The sequence below is a fragment of the Limulus polyphemus genome, unplaced genomic scaffold (genome assembly GCF_000517525.1).
Source record: "Limulus polyphemus unplaced genomic scaffold, Limulus_polyphemus-2.1.2 Scaffold6157, whole genome shotgun sequence".
Classification (NCBI taxonomy): Eukaryota; Metazoa; Arthropoda; class Merostomata; order Xiphosura; family Limulidae; genus Limulus; species Limulus polyphemus.
The window spans coordinates 25,924-42,317 of record NW_013671767.1 but is presented as its reverse complement, the minus strand read 5'-3'; the positions used below and the strand labels follow the sequence as shown (position 1 = coordinate 42,317).

The 16,394-nt window shown below is 35.5% G+C and overlaps 2 protein-coding genes across 4 annotated transcripts in view; one reads left to right on the top strand and one right to left on the bottom strand.

Annotated features, from left to right (window-relative positions):
- Positions 1-3,698, top strand: part of LOC111089415 (leucine-rich repeat-containing G-protein coupled receptor 6-like) — a 4,962-nt gene extending 1,264 nt beyond the window's left edge. The window contains exons 2-3 of one of the 2 annotated variants that reach the window (XM_022401867.1): positions 2,003-2,716; positions 3,523-3,698. In XM_022401867.1, the coding sequence (XP_022257575.1) occupies positions 2,017-2,716; positions 3,523-3,557 (735 nt within the window). In that variant the 5' untranslated portion in view covers positions 2,003-2,016 and the 3' untranslated portion in view covers positions 3,558-3,698. The remainder of the gene's footprint in view (positions 1-2,002; positions 2,717-3,522) is intronic. The other variant, XM_022401868.1, reaches the window with a different exon arrangement.
- A 4,631-nt stretch (positions 3,699-8,329) lies between these two features.
- The window catches only part of LOC106473419 (protein trapped in endoderm-1-like), a 13,582-nt gene continuing 5,517 nt past the window's right edge, over positions 8,330-16,394 (bottom strand). The window contains exons 2-5 of one of the 2 annotated variants that reach the window (XM_022401865.1): positions 12,837-13,269; positions 11,230-11,500; positions 10,434-10,624; positions 8,330-8,680 (exon numbers count right to left, since the gene is read on the bottom strand). In XM_022401865.1, coding sequence (XP_022257573.1) covers positions 8,407-8,680; positions 10,434-10,624; positions 11,230-11,500; positions 12,837-13,189 — 1,089 coding nt within the window. In that variant the 5' untranslated portion in view covers positions 13,190-13,269 and the 3' untranslated portion in view covers positions 8,330-8,406. The remainder of the gene's footprint in view (positions 8,681-10,433; positions 10,625-11,229; positions 11,501-12,836; positions 13,270-16,394) is intronic. The other variant, XM_013934100.2, reaches the window with a different exon arrangement.

Genomic DNA, 16,394 nt, shown 5'->3' with positions numbered 1-16,394 from the left:
CATAAAACTCAACAATGAAACACGTTTGGCGCAGAGTACAGTCACGTGATGAAAGTTTACACCCTGATTGGTTGTCATCCAACAGAAAGTGGCACATCAGTATAACTGGCAGTTATACTATGCCCAGTAGTAGTAGCGTGTTTACCGTCATGACTCAGCGCTGACATACTGCATGACAAGCATGTATAAATCAAAGTTTGGGTTGATTCAAGGATACTCGTGTGAAAACTTGTGGCAAGACTCCATGTTTCAGTTATACTATGCCCAGTAGTAGTAGCGTGTTTACCGTCATGACTCAGCGCTGACATACTGCATGACAAGCATGTATAAATCAAAGTTTGGGTTGATTCAAGGATACTCGTGTGAAAACTTGTGGCAAGACTCCATGTTTCAGTTATACTATGCCCAGTAGTAGTAGTAGAGTGTTTACCGTCATGACTCAGCGCTGACATACTGCATGACAAGCATGTATAAATCAAACTTTGGATACTCGTGTGAAAACTTGTGGCAAGACTCCATGTTTCAGTTATACTATGCCCAGTAGTAGTAGCGTGTTTACCGTCATGACTCAGCGCTGACATACTGCATGACAAGCATGTATAAATCAAACTTTGGATACTCGTGTGAAAACTTGTGGCAAGACTCCGTGTTTCAGTAGAATCTCTATTCAAGAATGTGAAAAGGGTGCTCGAAACTGTTACCGTTAATAATAGAAGTGGTCGAGGTAAAAAACAAAATTCTCCAAAATTGATGTTATGTTTCTTGGGGTATGATTTTGGATGAGACAGATGACGGTCGAGTACAGATGTTGCCAGTCGCCTTGCTATAAATACTGGTGAAACTTTTACCTAGAGAACATCAAGGTGAAGCAGTATCAATGCCTGTGTAGCTGCTCGTAAACCACAGCTGAGAAAATCTGGAACTTGTGCCAGTTACAGATCAATCCTCTTTCAAAATTTTCAATAACAACCGACGACAATTTATTCGACGGTACAGAGGAGAATGGTATCAAAGTCAACGTACAACGTCTGAAATGAAGCATTTTGGGGGATTAGTGTAAGCTTAAAACTGCATCTCGGCCAGCGGTGTCGGCGATCTACACAGAATTGATGGTACCTTGACTGCTGACAAGTACAGCAGATTCTGATCCATTATTCTATTCTCTCAGGAAAACAACTCACCTTTCAGCAAGACAATGATATCAAGAATACAGCATCTGATGCAAGCTATTTTTTCAGGAAAACAACTCACCTTTCAGCAAGACAATGATATCAAGAATACAGCATCTGATGCAATCTATTCTCTCAGAAAAACAACTCACCTTTCAGCAAGACAATGATATCAAGAATACAGCATCTGATGCAATGCGTGCAGTCATCGCTTAGTTTGTACAAAGTTCCTATGAATAATCGTAAGGCTATATGGGTTTATGGTAAAAATGGGATTGTAAAAAACGACCATACACATACTGGTTGATTTGTATGGAATAATACAGAACACTTAGAATAACATTTCACAATTGCACATGTATGGGAGCATGAAAACAAGGTATGATAATCTGTATAAAGCAAAGAATTCACAAGTAAAATACAACTTAATCGCTTTTATCTTGTGTTTCCTGTGACAACCTTTTGTACAGTTGAACATACATATTCATTTAACTGCATAATTGAACTATTGTTGGATTTTCTGCAAAAACAAACTATTACTAATTTTACATGGGAAAATACTCAACAGATGATGCAAGCAATTTATAATGTGCTGTTAAGAACATCTTGCTTTGAATATATGACAAAGTGTGAGGGCTCATACCGCCCAAACCCCGGTTTCAATACCCGTGGTGGGCACAATACAGATATCCCATTGTGTAACTTTGTGCTTAACAAGGAACAAAAATCAACATTTTTTTTCAGGAGAGAGATTTTGAATATTTTAATGGATTTATAATAATATTTTATTTCAAGGGACGTATGGATATTTTAATTGGTTTATTTTCTTTAAGTTCAGAATAAAGTAATGGGAGGTTTGCAGCTTACGTGTTTCTGCGCTAGTCTGGTTCTGACAGTAGCAAGTATTCTTCCTCCAAACTGTCCTGATAAAGAAGATCTAAAACCCTGTACTTGCGACTATGAAGGTATTAACTGTTTCCACGTGGTCGATTCTAACGACTTGAAGAGGGCGATGCAAACAAATCCCTCTGATCCTCGACTCCGATCATTCTGGCTGACGGGAACAGAGCTTACTGAAATAAAGGCTTACACTTTTCAGAAGTATTCCATCGTACAAATGTTTTTGGACTTTAATCGTCTGAATAAGCTGGAGGATAACGCGTTTGTAGGTGGTTCAGAATCCACCTTAGTCTACCTAGGACTCTCTAACAATGAATTTACAAGTTATCCAATGAACGCTTTGAGAATACTGAAAGCACTAATATCCGTAAACTTTGAAAATAACAAAATCACCAAAGTACCAAATTTTGCCTTTAAATCTTCAAAAGACTTGGTTGAAGTTAATTTAGCCAATAATGTCATCAGTCATGTTGGGAAAATGGCCTTTGTTAATCTACGAAAACTACGTAAAGTGGATCTATCCAATAATCAACTGGTGTCAGTTGGTATTTTAATTTTCCCCAACACCAACATAGTTTACTACAAGGATTCCCGAGATGCTGCCGAACCTGACGCGAGCAACACGGAAGTTGTCATCGAGCTTCAAGGTGGGTAGGCCTTTCCATCGATCAGTTCGGAGTTTGAGAACTGATTTAGGAAAGTTTTTATTATTAAGAAGTAAAACAATTTGCATAGTTCAGAGAATGGTTAAGTTCCTTGAATAATGATGAACTGTTGAAGTATAAAGTTATTAAAGATAATAAACAAAATCCGCAACTAAACCTGAAAAAAAAAAACTCCATGATGATTATCATAACAAATTCTATATTTTTATTTTAAATAGTTTTACATGGAAGTAATAAAACTGACATTATTAAATATTTCACTGGCAAACCTTGTGATCCCACGTACTTCCGAATAAGTGCTCTACTATCATGAGCAGAAAAACTAGCTACTTGTAATTTCTACAGGTTTTTTTTTTAATTTATTGAGTAATTCTGTGTGGTCATTAATGAGTCAAACCTTTCGAAGATCATCTAGTATAGAAGAGCTGTTTAAATTTAGACCTTTACAGTTTTATTTTGTTCCTCATAAAAATGTACTGAAAGATAGAAAATATTCAAAAGTTAACTGAATTGAACAGGTTACTAATAATATTTTACTATCTGAATATAATATTACCATGAGAAAATACTTTAATATAAAAATTAAACCTTAAAATTTGACTTATAGTGGTGTACTCAAAATAATCAATTTATTAAAATAATCAATTAATTAATTGTTGAATATAAAAATTAAATTTTAAAACTCATCCATATTGGTGTAATCAAAATAATCAATTAATTAATTGTTGAATATAAGTGCGCTCAAAGTAATCAGTGCATTAATCAATTACTTCAACAAATATTTTCAGGAAATCCAATTGGCATCGAATCAAGTCCACAATGATGAAAGAGTGTTATTAACAAGAACTCTCTGTAAGGAAGAGCCGAGATGACCCATATCTCGATCTTTCTGAAATAATTATTCTAAGTATCCTTATAAAATGTTTCTAAAATGGATAATAATAAAACTATTTTATACAATCAACTTCGATAGTTTAAAACTGAATTTGATACCGAAGAAAATATACTGTCTTTTAATTATTTTAACACGATACTCACTAGCGTTTCACAACTTCTGAATTTTGTGTTAAAATTATTGCTGTTTGGGGCGATATCACAAAAGAACGGAGTTATAAGCATTTTTTTAAACCATAGGTAGCCATTCTACACAGAACGGCTAATGAGTATAATGATAAAAAAAATCCAACCTTACACAACAGTAGAAGATACAAATCTCAAGCAATTTCACCAAAAGTCTAATTATTTTAATTTAATGAACCCTGTTTTTCATCGTAATTTATTATAGTCCTAGGGAAGTTATCAATTACTCACCGATCCAAAATAAAACTTAAGAACATCTCTCTTCAGTTGATCGTATACACTCACAAACAGTTCTATATGAATATCTCTCTTCAGTTGATCGTATACACTCACAAACAGTTCTATATGAATATCTCTCTTCAGTTGATCGTATACACTCGCAAACAGTTCTATATGAATATCTCTCTTCAGTTGATCGTATACACTCACAAACAGTTCTACATGAATATCTCTCTTCAGTTGATCGTATACACTCACAAACAGTTCTACATGAATATCTCTCTTCAGTTGATCGTATACACCCACATGTATACGCTCACAGCGATATGTTAATGTCTAGCATAGGTGATCCTTTTTTTTTAATAATAAATATTAAGTGGGGAGAGAAACTTAGGGCTATCATAATCATATATGGTACAGCAACCCCCCCAGCGGCATGTCTGCGGACTTACAACGCTAGAAACCGGGTTTCGATACCCGTGGTGGGCAGAGTACAGATAGTCCATTGTGTAACTTTTTGCTTAATTGACTATAAACATTATAACGTAGCAATCTATTGCGGTTAATGAGTCGTTTTTATATAAATGTTTATCAAAGTGATAAAGCGTGCCTAATGCTTTAAATTCTTACGTTTGAGACGCGCGCGTAAAAAAACAAACAAACTAGAATTTACACATAAGATACACACACATAGATATACAGCTGTATGTCACTATGATCGAAAAATTTTCGATTTTATTAGCGTCGGATTTGGTGAAAAAAAAAAGGTTCGGGCGAATCTGGATAACTCCGGGCAGTTGAAATAAACAAAACAGAAAGACACGACCAAGTAATGTGTCACAACGTACAATATGTGAACAATTATTAGACGAAAATCACATTAAAGTAAATAAAAACGTTCAGTAATATTAGATTTGAGTCGTATTTACGATATAAGTTTCATCATGGGAACCTCGGGTACAGTGGCGCCATCTCGTACATAAATGTGGAAACGAGTCTTTCAATCCGTATATTTGGTTAGCTACTAGTATTTCATGTGTGTGTCTCATTTAAAAAGAAGTTTCTTGGCATTCATCACTTACGACCAAACAAGTTTTGATGGCAAATACTCATTATCATTAGAAATAACATGGGTGTTTGTTTGTTTTTTAAACATCCTTTTACATTAAGACTAATATGATTATTTTTTCTTGTGAACTTCTTTAAACATATAACCTCACCATTAGGACTAATATGGCCGCTTTTCCCTTGTTTTAATTTTAAAAGTTCAGATAGTCAAAACTGAAAACTAAATTAATTTTTCTGTAGTTCCACAAATCTAAATTGTTTTCGTTTTAAAATTGAATATAATACACGAAAACAGTAAACACTAACTGAAAACTAAATTAATTTTTTTGTAGTTCCACAAATCTAAATTATTTTCGTTTTAACATTGAATATAATACACGAAAACAGTAAACACTAAATGAAAATTAAATTTCTTCAATTGAGATGATGGAATTTAAAAAGACGTCAAATATTCACACGCACAAAAGAACTTAAAACTTCAGTTATTATATCTCTGCGTCATTACAAAATAATGCTAAAATTTAAGATTACCAAACGTGCTTTAAACTCTTGAGTATTTCAAAGTATTGATTTATAATAAATAAGTAAATTAATAACAAATAAAGTGTGAAACACGTGATACAACCGTTGTAATAATTCTTTCCATTCGATTTATAAGTTTCGGAATTTTTTATTATCTTAAGTTTTTAAATAAAATATTAAAGTTTACACTAATACAATCGTTTTGAATTTAATTACTGATTAAATATTATTATATATTAAAGCTTTAATAGTAAGAAGGTTTGTTTTTAGAACAGGTAAGCCGTTTGGATCACTAGTGCGATCAATCTCAAATACACGAGTTTTAACGATAAAAAAACTTACTGTAAGACCTGTAACTTCTAATATTAACACAATGTTTTTTGTATGTTTACTTTAGTAAAAACATACAGAATATGTCAGTTAACCACCAGTAACAACATACAGAATATGTCATTTAACCACCAGTACTTTAGTAACAACATACAAAATATGTCATTTAACCACCATTACTTTAGTAACAACATACAGAACATGCCAGTTAACCACCATTACTTTAGTAACAACATACAGAATATGTCAGTTAACCACCATTACTTTAGTAACAACATACAGAACATGCCAGTTAACCACCATTACTTTAGTAACAACATACAGAACATGCCAGTTAACCACCAGTACTTTAGTAACAACATACAGAATATGTCAGTTAACCACCATTACTTTAGTAACAACATACAGAATATGTCAGTTAACCACCAGTACTTTAGTATCAACATACAGAATGTCATTTAACCACCAGTACTTTAGTAACAACATACCAGAATATGTCAGTTAACCACCAGTAACAACATACAGAATATGTCAGTTAACCACCATTACTTTAGTAACAACATACATAATATGTCAGTTAACCACCATTACTTTGGTAACAACATACAGAATATGTCAGTTAACCACCAGTACTTTAGTAACAACGAACAAATCATCACAGTTAACCTCAAGTACTGTTACCTTAGCTGAAATAACTTTCGAACAAAAACACAATAGATGTAACAGAAAAATAAATATTCTGTGGTGATTTAACAATGAAAAGAACATACAACAAACAGTGCACAAAAAAACACGTTTAAATCTAATTGAGAATATGTCACAAGGCTTAGCTATAACATTTATCATTACAATTGAAGTGGGACATAAAAATAGATTGTGTGTGTGTGTAAGTAGACTACAAACATCTAAAAAAGGTAATTATGATGGATTCAAAGTCGGTGTAATATAAAACAGCTACGATAAACAGGAACACTCACAACAAAAGTACATCATGAAATCTAATTCCAACCGAACGTTGGACGTTTATTGAACGGTTTCAACATACTGATGGAGTTTTATAAAACACCCTAGCGTTAATTACTGATTAAATAACATTAAAACTAGTATTTATTTTCCGCAAGTAAATTATTTATATACTACCACCAAAGCTTTGACGTGCTTCCCCTAATTTTTTATACCTTCAAATAACGTTATGTTACGACAGCGGGGGTTACGTGACGCTAGTATCACGTCATATTCTCGAAGGTTTATGAATCCTCGAGTGTTTACTAGATGTACGGTATTCTTGAATATAAGACGCGCCAAGAAATGACGGCAACAATGTAATTGAACTGCAGACAGAGATAGAGACGGACAGTTGAGTCGAGCACGTGAGTCGTTCGTTGTGAATTATAGCGTGATTGTGGAAATTAAGTGTATTGCAAAGTTATATTCAGAAATAATAAACCAGTTTTATTTAAGAAAGGACTTGTGTCGCTAAAGTTTCTTCTGAAAGAATTTTTACGGAAAATTAACTAACGACCAGAGACGTAACGGTTACTTATAGCTTACGTTTTTCCAATATTTCAAATACAATTTGAAATGTTTCATTTATTTAACTTGAAATATCTTGCTTTCTGCTTATAACAATTAGCAACAGCTTACAAACGTTGAATAAAGAAATCCTTCAGAAACGATAGTTTTCTAAGGTACGGATTTCAACAGTTTATGTATAACTCTAGATCAATGTTAGATTTTTAATATATTGATGATCCAAGTGACTACTAATGAAGAAAAGCTCATAAAAGAATCGATTGACTTACACTACTTTGATCCTATTTCATCACGAAAGGGATCATTACTTATTAGTTAAGCCTTTTAGTGCAAACTGGAGAGTTGTATTCATTGTTAAAAAGATAAATAAAATACGAACTATTACTCCAGAAAACATTATTTATTTATTTCAGCCAACGTTTCGCCATTACGTCTTCGTCGGGACTAGTAGTACAAGAACTGTATTAGGTTTATGTACTACTAGCCCTGATGAAGCCGCAATGGCGAAACGTTGGCTGAAATAAATAAATTATTTTTATTTGGAGATTAAAGATAGATTTTTCTAACTTTATTATCAAAACGTCTAAATCCCTCTAGCATGCACCACAGATCCTGAAAAACAAAAACATAATATTTGTTGTAGACACATGATAAGGTTTAATATATAGTTAAATAAAGTCTTAGAGTTTCAACTGGATCAGAGAACTTGTTGGTTATCGATCACTTCTGACGAAGCTGTAATAGTAAAATAATGAGATAATATATATATATTCTAAAGATATGGGTCAACATTTTATTTACATTAATAGAAATGCCTGGTAATAAACTCCAGTTTACGTTAAACAGGGTTAAAAACATAGTTTATAAACTTCGATAAAGGCCTACAAATATAGATAATACATGTTTGAATAATTAGATAATTAAACAACGTTCTCTTCTTTCTCCCTTTCTGGATTTGTGGTGTTGTTTTGGTCTGAGAAAACAAACACTTCGGACACAACAGTCTTGAATTCTCCTTCGGAAGTCGAACGGTTAAAACATGATACAATTGAAGTTCTCTGGTTACGAGGCTTTGAACATAAAAGTCGGTAGTATGCCTGACGGTAATGGCGGTTGAGGCCTACATAGATGAATGGATTAATACATGATGACATCCACGCTAAAACAGAAGCCACGACGTGAATGGTGGGAAACCTGGAAGCAACCCTTATCATGAAGATATTTTACCATTATCTATTCTCAGTGTTTAAACATAAATCTAATTTTTTAAAGGAAAATTAGCATTGGTTCTAGACTACTTTGTACAGAATTTACCTAAACCCCAGAACAATATTTTAAACTTCATAAATGAAAAAAAAAAATTGTAACGTTGCGGAGTTATGTTACGGCAATTACACCGCTAGATGGCTTACTTTTATGATACGAAGTAATTGTAGTTAAATGCATAGGCAATAAAGATACAGAAATTAAATGAACAGGTTACAAAATCGTCTGGTTTTATATATTGTTACGACAGCGAAGGTCACGTGACGCTAGTAACACGCCACGCGCTTCTAGAACGTTCATGAAGCGTCGGAAGACTACTAGATATGGGGTAGTCTTGTATATATATAAGACCGGCCAAGAAGCGACGGAAACAATGTGTAATTGAACTGCGGACAGAGTATTGTTGAGTCGAGCACGTGAGACGTTCGTTGTGAATTATGGTGTTTGTTATAGCGCGACTGTTGAAATTAAGTGTATCGCAAAGTTGTATTCAGAAAGAATAAACCAGTTTTATTTAAGAAAGGACTTGTATCGATAAAGTTTCTTCGGAAAGCATTTTTACGGAAAATCAACTAACGACCAGAGACGTAACAATAATTTTATTTCTGGAAGATGACGTTTCGAAGAGCTTGGCTCGAAACTTCATCTTCCAGATATATATATATATTGCGATTTTGTAACAGATTCTTTATTTTCTTACTTGTATAATATAATTTAAGCAACTCCTAGTGATAAACATAGTAACAAAAATTTGATGACGTGGAATCTACTTTTTTAGAAAATAAAAAGTTTTGAGGCGGCTTTAAGAAGTAATGAAGAAAACGGATTACATAATTTTGTCGAAAAGTTTCTTCATTACCCATTCAAGCCGCTTCCGGCGAAGTATGATTATTATTAATTATACATATCATTAGATATGTATTAGGTCTGTTGTATTTTTAACACTAAATTCTTTATTGAGTCCTTTAGGGATTTTCAAGTACGACACATTTCGCTCAATGCATAACTCATCAGGCTAAATGGGACACAACAAACCTAGTAATGGTCGAAACACTGTCTATACAAGCGACGACTCTTCTTCTTGAAAAATCATAAAGAATGCTGTGCCAAAAAATAATAATATTCGGGCCAAAGTCACCATTCCTTGCCGTGATTATGTTATCGGTGAGATTTACCCGAATAATTTTATTTAGAGATTTTGAAATACGGCAAGTAAATTTATTTAGGTTAGCAAGGATATCCTGTAATTTATTTTTTGCATCTAAATCACAATATAGACGTACTGCATCATTTCTAAATTCTATACGGAACCAGTAGGCATTGTCGAATTTACTCCGAAAAATTTATACAATAATCAAAAGTTCATGGAATGGGATTGAAATACTCTTACGTAGGGAACTTTTTTTTTTTCGTGCGCGTGCGCATGAACTGCGTTCGTGTTAAGTTAGAAGTCACCTGATTCTAGGCGTAGCTGAAACTATGATAATTTTGGGATAAAGGATACATGGAAAGCTGATTGTACTCCCGCAAGTTATTTTGTTAAACGTGCAACAAGTACGTTATTAACTATAATTACTTGTATTTCACCAATAAAAATGTTAACTGAATATTTTTCAGTCTGTGACTCGCCTGCCAGTTTCAAGGTTATCCGGAATTAAACAACAATTTTGATGTGACGTACCTGAATTTGCTGTCGAAAACATTGACGATCATCAGCGGAAGGAAACAAAGAATAAAAGAACAGAAAATAATTATGATCATGCGGTTGAGACGGGATTCGTCTTTTCGTTGAGTCGTTTGTTTAGCGAGCGGATCTGGCGTTCTTAGGTTGACCTGGGTGTGGGCCACAACATTCCGCCTACTGTTTCGTACCTGAGAAAAATGAGATTTATTTCCATTAAATGAAACCATACAAGGCAAACAGGCGCAGAAATTAAGAAAGAAAATGCAATGACAGATTGCTTTTTGTGTGTGTGTGTGTGTATTGTTGCGTCAGCGAAGTCATGTGACTAGTGTCACGCCACTCCTTCTCTCGAACCTTCGGGAATTATCGGGAGATTACTAGATATAGGGTAGTCTGGTATATATATATGATGGTCACGGCGTGACGTGACAATGTGTGTAGGTAATGAGTAATTGAACTGCAGTCAGAGAGAGACGTATTGTTGAAGTCGAGCTCGTGAGACGTGAATTATAGTTTGTTATAGCGCGACTGTTGAAGTTGAGTGTATCGTAAAGTTGTAGTCGGAAAGAATAAACCAGTTTTATTTAAGAGAGGACTTGTGTCGCTAAAGTTTCGTCGGAACGAATTTAGGGAAAATCAATTAACAAACGGAGACGTAACAATATGAATGTCGGATATTAAAACTTTGGCCTAGTATTTCTTTAACGTTCTTATATTCTCATGTACTGACACAAATACACAAAACTCTTTCATGTCACAGCTAATTCTTCAAACAAAACCAAAAAAAAATTACCTTCCAAATAATGGAGGCGTGAGATAAGACGATCACGACGCAGGGTATCAAAAAACCGACAACGAATAAAAACTTCTTGGGAGACCGACCGTTCCGCATCAGGATGGTACAAGAAAATGTCGCCTTGTCTAGTCCGAATTCTCCCCAGGCCCTTGTTAAGGTAGGCACCAACAGCGCAAAGCTGAACACCCAACAGAAGATGATCATCAAAACTACGAAACGCTTCTTGTATATTTTACCGTACAGGTGGTGGTAGTTAAATATGACGAATCTGCTCGTGAAAAAAATGATAGTATCTCACACATTGTTGTAGCCATTACAGAAACACTTTAACGATTCGCATCTTCTTTGTTATTAATAACAAAGGCGTTTGAACAAAACAAAGAACGTGATTTGCATAAGTAAATATACAGAGATTACAGATTTATGTTTATATTCAAGGTTACAGTTACTCGTTCTTTGTCTTTGAAGAGGTTGGACATTTAAAATTACACAATACAATCTTACAAAGACCGGGGAATTCCAGAGTTCGTTACTTGAGTGAACAAACCAATCGGAGTTCGTTACTTGAGTGAACAAACCAATCAGAGTTCGTTACTTGAGTGAACAAACCAATCAGAGTTCGTTACTTGAGTGAACAAACCAATCAGAGTTCGTTACTTGAGTCAACAAACCAATCAGAGTTCGTTACTTGAGTGAACAAACCAATCAGAGTTCGTTACTTGAGTGAACAAACCAATCAACTTACAAAGATCCAACATAAATTATTCAAAATTACGATTATCGATGTGCTACAACAGAAACTAAAAACATATAGGTCCTTTTTTCCCCTGTCTAATAGTCCCCCCGGTGAAACAGCGGTAAATCTACGGATTTACAACGCTAAAATCCGGTGTTCGATTCCTTCTAAACCTTCAGTCACAGAAGTATAGTAACCACTAACAGGAGGCATCCACCATCTTAACCTTCAGTCACAGAAGTATAGTAACCACTAACAGGAAGAACCCATCATCTTAACCTTCAGTCACAGAAGTATAGTAACCACTAACAGGAGGCATCCACCATCTCGACCTTCGTCCAAAGAGGTATAGTAACCACTAACAGGAAGAACCCATCATCTTAAACTTCAGTCACAGAAGTATAGTAACCACTAACAGGAGGCATCCACCATCTTAACCTTCAGTCACAGAAGTATAGTAACCACTAACAGGAAGAACCCATCATCTTAACTTTCAGTCACAGAAGTATAGTAACCACTAACAGGAGGCATCCACCACCTCGACCTTCGTCCAAAGAGGTATAGTAACCATCTGTCAGCTTTTCTAATATTTAATAAAGTTATAAAGTCTTCCCAACAATTAAAGTATGAAATTCCCATGTAATTTATATTCAGAAACGTGGTTATTTTTTAAGTGCAAAACTACACAATGGACTGTATGTACTCTGTCAATCGCAAGGAACTGAACCCAAGATTTTAGCATTGTAAGTCTACCCCGACCCAGGGAATCTTGTTTAACAAGGCTTTGAAGAGAAAATCAAAGTTCAAAACACTTGGTGGCTCTTTTACTCGCCTATTAGTTTCAAGTCACACACACACAGAGACGTACCTGTTTACTGTAATCAAAGTCATGGACATCAAGGAGGCGCCAACATTTCCATAGAAGAAAAATGGAAATAAGGAACACGCTGTGTCTCCTAGCAACCAAGCCTGGTGGATGTATCTTGATGCAGTTAAGGGTAGGTTGATGGTGCAGAATAGGAAGTCTGATGTACAAAGACTGATCACAAATGCTGTGGTGGCGTTTCGAAGCATCGTGCACCGACAGAGGGCGAGGATTGTTATAAAGTTGCCTAGAAACCCAATAACGATAAATATGATACAGCAAGCAGCAGCAAATATTGTTGCATCTCGAGGGTATTGGATGATGTCATCAAGGACTGTAGTTTTATTCATGTCCATCGGCAGAGCTTAAAGTGAGAGACTTGTGGTTCGAATCCCCACCTCACGCGTCTGTTGGTTCTCACGCCGACAGGCCATTCCTGAAACGTAATACAATAAAAATAATTAATTAGAACCTTAAGGAATATTACAAGTTTCTAAAGTCAAAGTGCAAATCGAATAAATGACAAAAAATTTAGTAATAAATGCTGAATAACCCAATCGTGAAATTATCACCAAGAAACACATAGAAATGGTTACATCTGAACTCTTGTTGTGTGGCTCCATTTCATTCATCATCATTGATAAATTATCATCAAGAAACACACAGAAATGGTTACATCTGAACTCTTGTTGTGTGGCTATTTCTATGTGTTTCTTGAAGATGATTTATCAATGATGATGAATGAAATGGAGCCACACAACAAGAGTTCAGATGTAACCATTTCTATGTGTTTCTTGAAGATGATTTATCAATGATGATGAATGAAATGGGGTTACATCTGAACTTATGTTGTGTGGCTCCATTTCATTCATCATCATTGATAAATCATCTTCAAGAAACACACAGAAATGGTTACATCTGAACTATTGTTGTGTGGCTCCATTTCATTCATCATCATTGATAAATCATCTTCAAGAAACACATACAAATGGTTACATCTGAACTTATGTTGTGTGGCTCCATTTCATTCATCATCATTGATAAATCATCTTCAAGAAACACACAGAAATGGTTACATCTGAACTCTTGTTGTGTGGTTACATTTCATTCATCATCATTGATAGTTTAGTTCGTTCATCATTATATGAAAGTTGCACCAGCACTTTGCACGTTCGAAAGCTACAACGCCCTCTATAGAGGAAGGCGATACTTGCTTACATATATAACTAAAATAATGGTTGAGGAAAGTAATACCTAAGTGTTTCACAAAAAAAAAAAAGAAGATGAAAACGATACCTGCTTTTTCACGGATCGTAACACTAAAACTGCTCTGTTTGGATAAAGGAAAGCTTGAGATAAGGGCCAACTCTTAAATTTCTATTCCGTTTGTACATGCAAAAGCAATAAATTATTCCAGTAGGTGGCGCTGATCACAAAATATGCCGGCTTTAACTGACGACTTTTATTTAATTCTGAAAATCATTATCAGTTTTTGTCACTAAATACACATTGCACTTTTCTTTTAGCCTAATAACGTGACATTCACACACGTTAGGATCATCCAGTGGCATAGCGGTAAATCTGCGGACGTACAACGCTAAAAACCAGGGTTCGATACCTACCAGTGGTAAACACAGCACAGATAGACCATTGTGTAGCTTTGCGCTTAACTACAAACACACGTGAAGTTAGGGAGAAAATAATGACGTAAGAGTTACTTTAAATCAATTCATACTTGTCAAGTTTTTTGTTTCAACCTAATATGAAAGAATTCATCTTTTCACAATTAAGAAGTTTTTAAATTATCTTAGGATATTAATTACGTCGCCACCTACTCGTGTGAATTTTATTTGCTTTTTTTTTTATTTTTACCGGTTAAGCAACTTACGTAATGACGTCATGGACCATTGAAACTCACGAGGCGAAACTTTTTCGCTGTAACTAAAGTTACCCACAGCTGCTAGCTTATCACTTCCATATTTGTACTGACTACATAACCTAAAGTGTTTATTGTAATATTGTTGACTGCTGACGTAACTAGATGCAGGTTGTATTAAAGCCGCCAGACGACAGTAATAATAATAATAATATCCGAGGTAATACGCGGTTATCTTTATCGTGTTGTTTAAACAATAAAATATTCATTCCATTATCTGAAACAAACTCTTTGTACCCCAAAATGTTAAAATCCGGAGTTCGATTCTTCGAGATGGACAGAGCGCAGATAGCCTGTTATGTAGCTTTGGACTAAAGCAGACTCACATAAGCAGTGGTGGTTTTTATGAGATCTTGGGCCTTAGGCAAGTATTCCGTACGGGGGGCCATACAACGCCCCATACCCTAGCGTTAATAATGCTTACAGCACGTGGTGAAAGAATTATTACCCATAGGCCATGGCGAACTGGCGATTAGCTAGCACGAACCCAGATGGGTCTCTAGCCTAGGCCTAGAGTCGTCACTGTATACGGGGTAACTATGTGGGCCTTTTCCAGGACCCGGGAAATTTCCCCGGCCTCTCGATGGGCCTGCACAGATATGATAATGGAAGTGGTTAGCGAACACTGCCGGTTTAAATTCCTAAAGAAAACTTTATATTTCAACCTCACGATTAAGAAACTTGAAATACTAATAAAAACATTTATATCCAGAAAAGGTTTATACAAGCAGCTTTTTTGTACATTTGTTTTAATTTTAGTTTACGACTTCTTTTATCCGGAGACTGACGTAGCCTAGTGGTTAGCACGTCAGGCTGCGTATCCGTAGGACCAAAACGTTGGAGCTCGTGACATGTTACTTAACACGTTTCGCGCTTTCAACTGTGAGGCGTTATGACCGTGACAGTCATCTCGGTATTCAGTTTAGAGTAACCGCATAAAGGCGGCGGATGCTATTGACTGGTTGTCATTTCTCTGGTAAGGGGTTTCGATATGGCCGTGTAGCCATACAAAAAGTACCGATTAGCTAGTGTATATCAGTATCTGTTCGCTAGCTAGTGAATATCAGTATCTGTTCGCTAGCTGGTGAATATCAATATCTGTTCGCTAGCTGGTGAATATCAATATCTGTTCGCTAGCTGGTGAATATCAATATCTGTTCGCTAGCTGGTGAATATCAATATCTGTTCGCTAGCTGGTGAATATCAATATCTGTTCACTAGCTCCTCGTTCTTTGTTTGTCTCGCAAAATTATGCACGCGAGTTGCTACATATTACAAATAACAACAAGAAGAAAACAAAAACCTGCACGTTTTCATATACACATGAAGTTGCGATTTTCTTCAGTGCTAACAATTAGAGCTCAAAACAAAATACTTAGGCCGCATGGCCTGGTGGTTAGGGGGCACTCGACTCTCAACCTATCGTTGGCGAGTTCCAATCCCCGTCACAAAATACTTAGACCAGCATGGCCTGGTGGTTAGGAGGCACTCGACTCTCAACCTATCGGTCGCGAGTTCCAATCCCCGTCACAAAATACTTAGACCAGCATGGCCTGGTGGTTAGGAGGCACTCGACTCTCAACCTATCTCGCGAGTTCCAATCCCCGTCACAAAATACTTAGACC